At 37.1% G+C, this 10,430-nt stretch overlaps 1 protein-coding gene across 1 annotated transcript in view; it reads right to left on the reverse strand.

The window, feature by feature from the left end:
- Window positions 1–10,430, reverse strand: part of SRPRB (SRP receptor subunit beta) — a 29,820-nt gene that overhangs the window by 13,745 nt on the left and 5,645 nt on the right. The window contains exon 4 of the mRNA XM_060638709.3: window positions 10,086–10,168. Coding sequence (XP_060494692.1) covers window positions 10,086–10,168 — 83 coding nt within the window. The remainder of the gene's footprint in view (window positions 1–10,085; window positions 10,169–10,430) is intronic.

Genomic DNA, 10,430 nt, shown 5'->3' on the forward strand with positions numbered 1-10,430 from the left:
CAGCCCACCTTAGATAAAGCTCAGGAGGAAGGTGCCGCCTAGAAGCCTGACAGCTTGGTCACAGACAGTGTAAACACGGGGAGTGCACAGGAGCCAGAGACAAAGGAGGGAGGCTTAACTGATGGTCGGGGAGAGAACAGAGTTCTGATACTACAGACTGAGTAGGTGGATGATGCCATTTTCACTCCTCCCACACAGGCACATACATGCCTACATGTGCCACAACAATCTACCCCAGTAAGCTAAGCAGCACCACCTAGTGGAGAATGGAGTTGTTACACTAGGCCCCGTCCAACTGGGCCAACTGCCCTCAGGAGGACCACCACAAGTCTCTGCATGCTTAGTTTACAGACTATAAAGTGCTTCCTAGTTTGACTTCTAGGGGAAACCAATGTAATTTCAATTGTATTTTCTTCACTGATCCATCTATTCAATTTTTTTTCTTTTTTTGTTATTCTTAAATACAGAAAGAGAAAATATTTTATGTTTTTATTGAAAAGATTTTTTCTTTTGTTTACTATAGTTTTGAATTTTTGGTAAATTTTTAAAATTCTATTTTCCTTCCATCATTTTATTGTATTCTATTTTATTGTGTTCATTTTTTCAAATGTTTTCTTTTTAATCTTTGTCTTTTTTCTCTAATACACCAAGCTCCTTTCAACAACCAGACCAAAACAGATATAGCATCTAGTATCCTTTGATATTTTTGTGTTGTCTTTAATTTTTATATTTTTTAATTTTTATTAATTCCTTTTCTTCCTTCAAAATGACACAAACGAAGGAATTCACCCCAAAAGAAAGAACAGTAAGAAATGACAGCCAGGGACTTAATCAACACAGATACAAGCAAGATGTCTGAACTAGAATGCAGAATCATGATCATAAGAATACTGGCTGGGGTCAAAAATAGATTAGAATCCCTTTCTGTGGAGATAAAAGAAGCAAAACCAGTCAGGATGAAATAAAAAATGCTATAACTGAGCTGCAATCTCGAATGGTTGCCATGGTGGCAAGGATGGATGAACCAGAGCAGTGAATCGACAACACAGAGGACAAACCTATGGAAAAGAGTGAAGCAGAAAAAAAGAGGAAGACTAAGTCAAAAGAGCATGATTGAAGAATTACAGAAATCAGTGACTCATTTAAAAGGAACATCAGAATCATGAGTCCCAGAAGATGAAGTGAGAGAAAAAGGGGTAGAAGGGTTATGTGAGCAAATCATAGAAAACTTTCCTAACCTGGGGAAAGACACAGACATCAAAATCCAGGAAGCACAGAGGACTCCCATTAAATTCAACAAAAACAGACCATCAACAAGGCATATCATAGTCAAATTCACGAAATACTCAGGCAAGGAGAGAATCATGAAAGCAGCAAGGGAAAAAAAGTCCTTAACCTACAAGGGAAGACAGATCAGGTTCGCAGCAGACCTATCCACAGAAACTTGGCAGACTAGAAGGAGTGGCAGGATATATTCTATGTACTGAACTGGAAAAATAGGCAGGCAAGAATTCTTTATCCAGCAAAGCTGTCATTCAAAATAGAAGGAGAGATAAAAAGTTTCCCAAACAAAAATTAAAGAAAGGAGTTCATGACCACTAAACCAGCCCTGCAAGAAATTTTAAGGGGTACTTTCTGAAGGGAGAAAAGAGGGGAAAAAAATAGACCCAAAGCAACAAAGACTAGAAAGGGCCAGAAAACACACCAGAAACTCCAACTCTACAGGCAACATAATGGCAATAAATTCATACCTTTCAGTACTCACTCTAAATGTCAATTGTCTAAATGCTCCAATCAAAAGACAGAGTAGATAAGAAAACAAGATCCATCTATATGCTGTTTATAAGAGACCCACTTTAGACCTAAAGACACCTTCAGATTGAAAGTAAGGGGATGAAGAACCATCTATCATGCTAATGGTCGCCAAAAGAAAGCTGGACTAGCAATACTTACATCAAACAAACTAGACTTTAAAATAAAGACTGTAACAAGAGATGAAGAAGGGCTTTATATCATAATTAAGGGGTCTATTCACCAAGAAGATGTAACAATTGTAAACATTTATGTTCCAAACATGAAACACCTAAATATATAAATCAACTAATCACAAACATAAAGAAACTCATTGATAATAATACCATAATAGTAGGGGACTTCAACACCCCATTTACAATGGTCAGATCAACTAAACAGAAAATCAACAAGGAAACAATGGCTTTGAATGACACATTGGACCAGATGGACTTAACAGATATATTCAGAACATTTCATCCTAAAGCAGCGGAATACACATTCTTCTCCAATGCACATGGAACATTCTCCAGAATAGATCGCATACGGGGTCACAAATCAGCCCTCAACAAGTACAAAAAGATTGAGATCATACTATGCATATTTCAGACCACAACGCTGTGAAACTCAAAATCAACCACAAGAAAAAATGTGGAAAGATAACAAAACTTGGAGACTAAAGACTATCTTACTAAAGAATGAATGGGCTAACCAAGAAGTTAAAGAGGAAATTAAAAAGTACATGGAAGCCAATGAAAATGATAACACCACAGCCCAAAACCTCTGGGATGCAGCAAAGGCAGTCATAAGAGGGGAGTATATAGCAATCCAGGCCTTCCTAAAGAAGGAAGAAAGGTCTCAGATACACAACCTAACCTACACCTTGAAGAGCTGGAAAAAGCACGGCAAATAAAACCCAAAACCAGCAGATGACAGGAAATAATAAAGATTAGAGCAGAAATCAATGCCATGGAAACAAAAAACAAAACAAAACAAAACAAAACAGATCAAGGAAACCAGAAGCTGGTTCTTTGAAAGAATTAACAATATTGATAAACCCTAGCCAGTTTCATCAAAAAGAAAAAGGAAAGGACCCAAATAAATAAAAGCAAGAGTGAAAGAGGAGAGATCACAACCAACACAGCAGAAATACAAACAAGAGAATATTACAAGCAATTATACACCAATAAAATGGGCAATCTGGAAGAAATGGACAAATTCCTAGAAATATATAAACTACCAAAACTGAAACAGTCAGAAATAGAAAATTTAAACAGACCCATAACCAGTAAAGAAATAGAATCAGTAATAAAAAATCTCCCAAAAAACAAGAGTCCAGGGCCAGATGGCTTTCCAGAGGAATTCTACCAAACATTTTTTTTTTTTAATGTTTATTTATTTCTGAGACAGAGAGAGACAGAGCATGAGTGGGGAAGGGGCAGAGAGAGAGAGGAGACACAGAATCAGAAGCAGGCTCTGAGCTGTCAGCACAGAGCCCGATGCGGGGCTCGAACTCACAAACTGTGAGATCATGACCTGAGCCACAGTTGGTCGCTCAACCAACTGAGCCTCCCAGGCACCCCTCTACCAAACATTTAAAGAAGAGTTAACACCTATTCTGTTGAAGCTGTTCCAAAAAATAGAAATGGAAAGAAAACTTCCAAACTCTTTCTATGAAGCCAGCATTACTTTGATTCCAAAACCAAAGACCCCACTAAAAAGGAGAGCTACAGACCAATTTCCCTAATGAACATGGATGCAAAAATCCTCAACAAGATACTAGCAAACTGGATCCAACAATACATGAAAAGAATAATTCACCACGACCCCAAGTGGAATTTACACCTGGGCATCAGGGCTGGTTCAATATCTGCAAAACAATCAATGTGATACATCACATCAATAAAAGAAATGAGAAGCATATGATCCTCTCAATAGATGCAGAGAAAGCATTTGACAAAATACAGCATCCTTTCTTGATAAAAACCCTCAAGAAAGTAGGGATAGAAGGATCATACCTCAAGATCATAAAAGCCATATATGAACAACCCAACACTAATATCATCCTCAATGGGGGGAAAAACTGAGAGCTTTCCCCCTAAGGTCAGGAACATAACAGGGATGTCCATTCTCGCCACTGTTATTCAACACAGTATTGGAAGTCTTAGCCTCAGCAATCAGACAACACAAAGAAATAAAAGGCATCCAAATTGGTCAGGAGGACCATCACTCTTCGCTAACCATCCCTAACCATCACTCTTCGCAGATGACGTGATATTCTTATGGAAAACCCAAAGATTCTACCAAAAAACTGCTAGAACTGACCCATGAATTGAGCAAAGTCACAGGATATAAAATCAATGCAGAGAAATTGGTTGCATTCCTATACACCAATAATGAAACAACAGAAAGAGAAATCAAGGAATCGATCCCATTTACAAATGCACCAAAAACCATAAAATGCCTCAGGATAAATTTAACCAAAGAGGTGAAAAATCTATACACTGAAAACTATAGAAGGCTTGTGAAAGAAATTGAAGAAGACACACACAAAAAAGGAAAAATATTCCATGCTCCCAGATAGGAAGAATATTGTTAAAATGTCAACACTACCCAAAGCAATCTACAATGCAATTCAATGCAATCCCTATCAAAATAACACCAGCATTCTTCAGAGCTACAACAAAGAATCCTAAAATCTGTACAGAACCAGAAAAGATCCTGAATAGCCAAAGCAATCTTGAAAAAGAAAACCGAAGCTTGGGGCGCCTGGGTGGCTTAGTCGGTTGAGAGTCCGACTTTGGCTCAGGTCATGATCTTGCAGCTCGTTGAGTTCGAGCCCCGCGTCGGGCTCTGTGTTGGCAGCTCAGAGCCTGGAGCCTGTTTCAGATTCTGTATCTCCCTCTCTCTCTGCCCCTCCCCTGCTCACGCTCTGTCTCTCTGTCTCAAAAATAAATAAACGTTAAAATAAAAACAAAAAACAAAACAAAACAAAAAAAACCCCGAAGCTGGAGGCATCACAATCCAGGACATCAAGCTGTATTACAAAGCTGTAATCAAGACAGTACACTACTGGCACAATAAGAGACACTCAGATCAACAGAACAGGACAACCCAGAAATGGACCCACAAGTGTATGGCTAACTCATCTTTGACAAAGCAAGAAAGAATATCCAATGGAATAAAGACAGTCTCTTCAGCAAATGGTGCTGGGAAAACTGGACAGCGACATGTAGAAAAATCAACCTGGACCACTTTCTTACACCAGACACAAAAATAAACTCAAAATGGATGAAAGACCTAAACATAAGATAGGAAGCCATCAAAATCCTAGAGTTCTGAGAAAGCAGGCAAAAACCTCTCTGACCTCAGCCGCAGCAACTTCCTACTCAACACCTCCCAGAGGCTAGGGAATCAAAAGCAAAAATGAACTATTGGGACCTCATCAAAATAAAAAACTTCTGCACAGCGAAGGAAACAATCAGCAAAACTAAAAGGCAACCGACAGAATGGGAGAAGATATTTGCAAACAATGTATCAGATAAAGGGTTAGTATCCAAAATCTATAAAGAACTTATCAAACTCATGAATAGACACTTCTCCAAGGAAGACATCCAGATGGCCAACAAACACATGAAAAAATGCTCAACATCATTCATCATCAGGGAAATACAAATCCAAACCACAATGAGATACCACCTCACACCTGTCAGGCTAATGGCTAACATTAACAACCCAGGCAATGACAAATGTTGGCAAGAATGTGGAGAAAGAGGATCTCTTTTGCACTGCTGGTGGGAATGCAAACTGGTGCAGCCACTCTGGAAAACAGTATGGAGGTTCCTTAAAAAATTAAAAACAGAACTACTCTACAACCCAACAATTGCACTACTAGGTATTTATCCAAAGGATACAGGTGTGCTGTTTCGAAGGGGCACATGTACCCCAATGTTTACAGCAGCAATATCAACAATAGCCAAAGTATGGAAAAAGCCCAAATGTCCATTGAGGAATGGCTAAAGAAGATGCGATATATATACACATATATGTATATATATGTATATATATGTATATATATATGTGTGTGTGTGTATATATATGTATATATATGTGTGTGTGTGTATATATATGTATATATATGTGTGTGTGTGTGTGTATATATATGTATATATATGTGTGTGTGTGTGTGTATATATATGTATATATATATGTGTGTGTGTGTATATATATATATATATACACATATATATATATATATATATAGGATGGAATATTACTCAGCAATCAAGAATGAAATCTTGCCACTTGCAACAAAGTGCTTGGAACTAGAGAGTATTATGCTAAGTGAAATTAGAGAAAGACAAATATATGACTTCACTCATGAGGAATTTAAGATACAAAACAGATGAATTTAAGGGAAGGGAAGCACAAATAACATAAAACAGGGAGGGGGACAAAACATAAGAGACTCTTAAATACAGAGAACAAACAGAGGGTTGCTGGAGGGGTTGTGGAAGGGGGATGGGCTAAATGGGTAAGGGGCATTAAGGAAGCTACTCCTGAAATCATTGTTGCACTATATGCTAACTAATGTGGATATAAATTTAAAAATAACTATAAAAAATTATCTTCTAGAAAGTTAATACTTATCAAATATTAGCTTCTTTCATATGAGTAACAGTATATGAGAAGCAAAATGTCAAGAAACAAATGGGGCAAGAACCATACAATGGAGGCAGAAATGCGCCCCCCCCCCCCCGCCTTTCTTTAAAATAAAGAGGCTAATTGAGAAAAAAAAAAAAAAATGGGCAGACTCCATGAACCCCTAGGGCTCCCAACAGGAGGAAATATGAATCCTTTCTAGAGAGAGGCTTTCATATCCTAAAGCAGTAAAAAACAACAATCACAACAACAACAAAATATTAAAAACACAATACCATTATCATCCCCCCCCCCCCCCCCCAAATGAACCTTTGGTATAAGTCTAATAAAATATGTCAAGATCTGTATCAGGAAAACTACAAAACTGATCAACAGAATCAAAGTGTAACTAGATAAACAGAGACATTCCACAATCATGGATACAAAGACTAAACAGTTTCAAAATGTCTCTTCTTCCCAACTCAATCTATAGATACAATTAAATCCAATCAAAACCTCAGCAACTTATTCCATGGATACTGACACATTCTACAGTTTATATGGAGAGGCAGAAGACCCAGAATAGCCAACATAATAATGAAGAACAAAGCTGAAGGACTGACTCTGCCCAACTTACTATAAAGCTTTAGTTAACCAAGACAGCAGGTCCTGATGAAAACAGAGATCAAAAGAACAAAGTCCATTAATCTGGTCAAGGGCAATACAGATGGTCCCTGACTTACAATGGTTCAACTTACAATTTTTTTTTTACTTTACAAAGGTGTGAAAACAATACGCATTCAGTAAAAACCAGACTTCAAATTTTGAATTTTAATCTTTTCCTGGGCTGGCAATATGCAGAACAATCTCTTGTGATACTGGGCAGCAGCAACGAGCCACAGCTCCCAGTCAGGCACTCGACTGCAAAGGTAAATAATCAATACACAGAACCAGTCTGTTTTTCACTTTTACTACAGATTTCAACAAGTTACATTAAGATTTTCAACACTTTTATTATAGGCTTTGTGTTAGATGATTTTGATGAACTGTAGGCTAATCTAGGTGTTCTGAACACATTTAAGGCAGGCTAGGCTAAGCTATGATATTCGGTAGGTGTATTAGATGCATTTTCAATTTTCAATTTACTATGGGTTTATCAGAATATAATCCTATTATAAGTCAAGTAAGATCTGTACAACAAAACAAAGATAATCTTTTCAACAAATGATGCTGGAACAGCTAAATACCCACATGCAAAAATATGAATACATACAATGAATAAATATAGGCTGTATACTTTTCAGAAAAATTAGCTCAAAATGGATCACATACCTAAATGTAAACCACAAAAGCACAAAACTCCTCAGAGAGAACACGGGAGAAAATCAAGGTATCTTGGGTCTGGCAATGATTTTCTAGATACAACCCTAAAGGCACAATCCATGAACAAAGATCAATAAACTGATCTTTTATTGAAAGATACAAATTTCTGCTCTACAAACGTCAGCATCAGAAGAATGAGCCACAGACTGGTAGGAAGTATTTGCAAAAGATCTGATAAAGGACTGTTATCCAAAATATATAAAAAACTCATATAACTCCATTTAAAAATAGGTCAAGGAACTTTTATAGACACCTCCCCAAACAAGATTTATAGAGAGCAAATAAGTACATGAAAAGATGTTCCCCATCATATCAACGTCTTCATGGAAATGCAAATTAAAGCAGTTAGGTATTACTACCTATGTATTAGAACAGCTAAAATCTATAACACTGACAACACTAAAGGCTGGTCAGGATGAAGAGCAACAGGAACTCTTGTTTATCGCTGGTGAGAATGCAAAATGGTGCAGCCACTTTGGAAGACAGTTTGGCAATTTCTCGCAAAGCTAAACATACTCTTACCATATAATTCTTCAATTGCACTCCTTGATATTCACCCAAAAACTAATGTCCATACAAAAACCTACACGCGATTTTTATACCAGCCAAGAAGTCGTTAGGCAGGTGAAAGGATAAACTGTTTACATCCAGACAAAGACATACTATTCAGCATTAATAAGAAATGAACTATCACACAATGAAAAAATATGGAAGCAACATGAATATATATTAGTAAGTAAAAGAAGCCGCCCTGCAAGTCTACATACTGTATGATTCCAATTATATGACACTCTAGAAAAGGCAAAGCTATGGGAACTATAAAAAAGATGAGTAGTTTTCAGGGATTAGTGGACAGACAGGGATGAATTAGCATAACACGGAGGATTTTTAGGATGGTGAAAACAGTCTGTATGATACTGTCAATGGTGAATACACGTCATTATACATTTGTTCAAATCTGTAGAATGTACACCAAGAGTGAATCCTAATGCAAAACACAGACTCAGGGGCACCTGGGTGGCTCAGTCGGTTAAATGTCTGACTTTAGCTCAGGTCATGATCTCACAATCCGTAGGTTCGAGTCCAGAATCAGGCTCTGTGCTGACAGCTGAGCCTGAAGCCTGCTTCAGATTCTGTCTCCTTCTCTCCCTGCCCCTCTCTCGCTCGCTCGCTCATTCACTCACTCACTCTCTCCCTGTCTCTCACAAAAATAAACAAACAAAAAAAACACACAGACTCAGAATGATTACGATGTGTCAGTGTAGCTTCATCAATTGTAACAAATGAACATTCTGGTGGAGGGTGCTTATAACAGGGAAGGCTATGCATATGTTGGCTCAAGGGCAGGGGGATGTAATATGGGAAATCTCTAGATCTGTTGCTCAATTTTGCTCTGAACCAAGAACTGCTCTAAAAAAGTTTATTTTTTAAAAAATTCACACAACAGTCTCATCCATGATAGACTGCTCATCATCACCATCTTGTGGGCAAGGAAGAAACAACAAAATAAAAGTCAAGACATCTTCATAAATAATGAAAGAAATAACTACCACATTCCATCAAACCTAAGATTCCTCAATTAAAAGACACATTCTTATTTCAGGTACAACTAAGAAAGAGAAAAATACTGCCAATTAAACTATGACACAAACAACCATAAAAAGCATTCATTCTAATTTCATAGATAATAAAATGTCTTAAAATCAATGAAATGTGGTATTAAAAAAAAAAAAAAATCAATGAAATGTGGTATATTATTTCCCTCGTAAGTTTTCACCAGTGTGAGAGACAAAACAAGAATAAACTGCAGCACAAGAATTTCAGGAAATAAGAGTAACACTAGGACAATACTAAAAGAAATAAGAAAATATTGTTCTGTACTTTTGAGACATTAAATTTGGGTAATTTAAGAACAGAAATATATAATATTGGATTTAAATAACTTCTAGGATTTCACCTAGCTTTAAAATTCCTTTTTCAGATTTTAATAGCTCTACATGTAATTACAATTTGTCCTCAAAGGAAATGAAAATTTTATTAACATGGTAAGTGTTAACGCTTTCTGAACACTCTTGAGAAACACTTTCAAACATTATCTCATACAATCCTCATAAAAACCAGTAAAGGTGGGCTTGCAAACCAGACATGGTTGACCCCAGGGTCTATGCTTTCCTTGGCAGGGCACCAGGCTGCCTCCTGAATACCACCAGAGCAAATATGGGTGACCTTGATATACAGATTCAGGCAAGTTCACTCTAAATCCTACTTACCTGGCTGAAGCCTTAAAACGCTCTAAGAATTGAAGTCTCAAGCTCTCATGGCCAGGGAGATCAATCAAGGTCAGGCTAGCACCCTAAGGATGACAGCAATAACATTAAATGAATATTGTGGTCCTGATTCACATTCATAACATAAACTTTTCATATCAGATTTCAAGTACCAGAACAGTGTCCAATTCATTAATGAACAAAAAAAGGTTCACCATAATTAATGAATCAAACAAAAGTTCACAAAGCATCTTCTGTTTATAAATCATTAGTAGAGGCTCCAGGGATTTAACAGGGAGCAAAAACAGACATGATACCTGTTCCAACGGGGTTTATAATATAATATAT

This window comes from Panthera onca, chromosome C2 (genome assembly GCF_046562875.1).
Source record: "Panthera onca isolate mPanOnc1 chromosome C2, mPanOnc1 haplotype 2, whole genome shotgun sequence".
NCBI lineage: Eukaryota > Metazoa > Chordata > Mammalia > Carnivora > Felidae > Panthera > Panthera onca.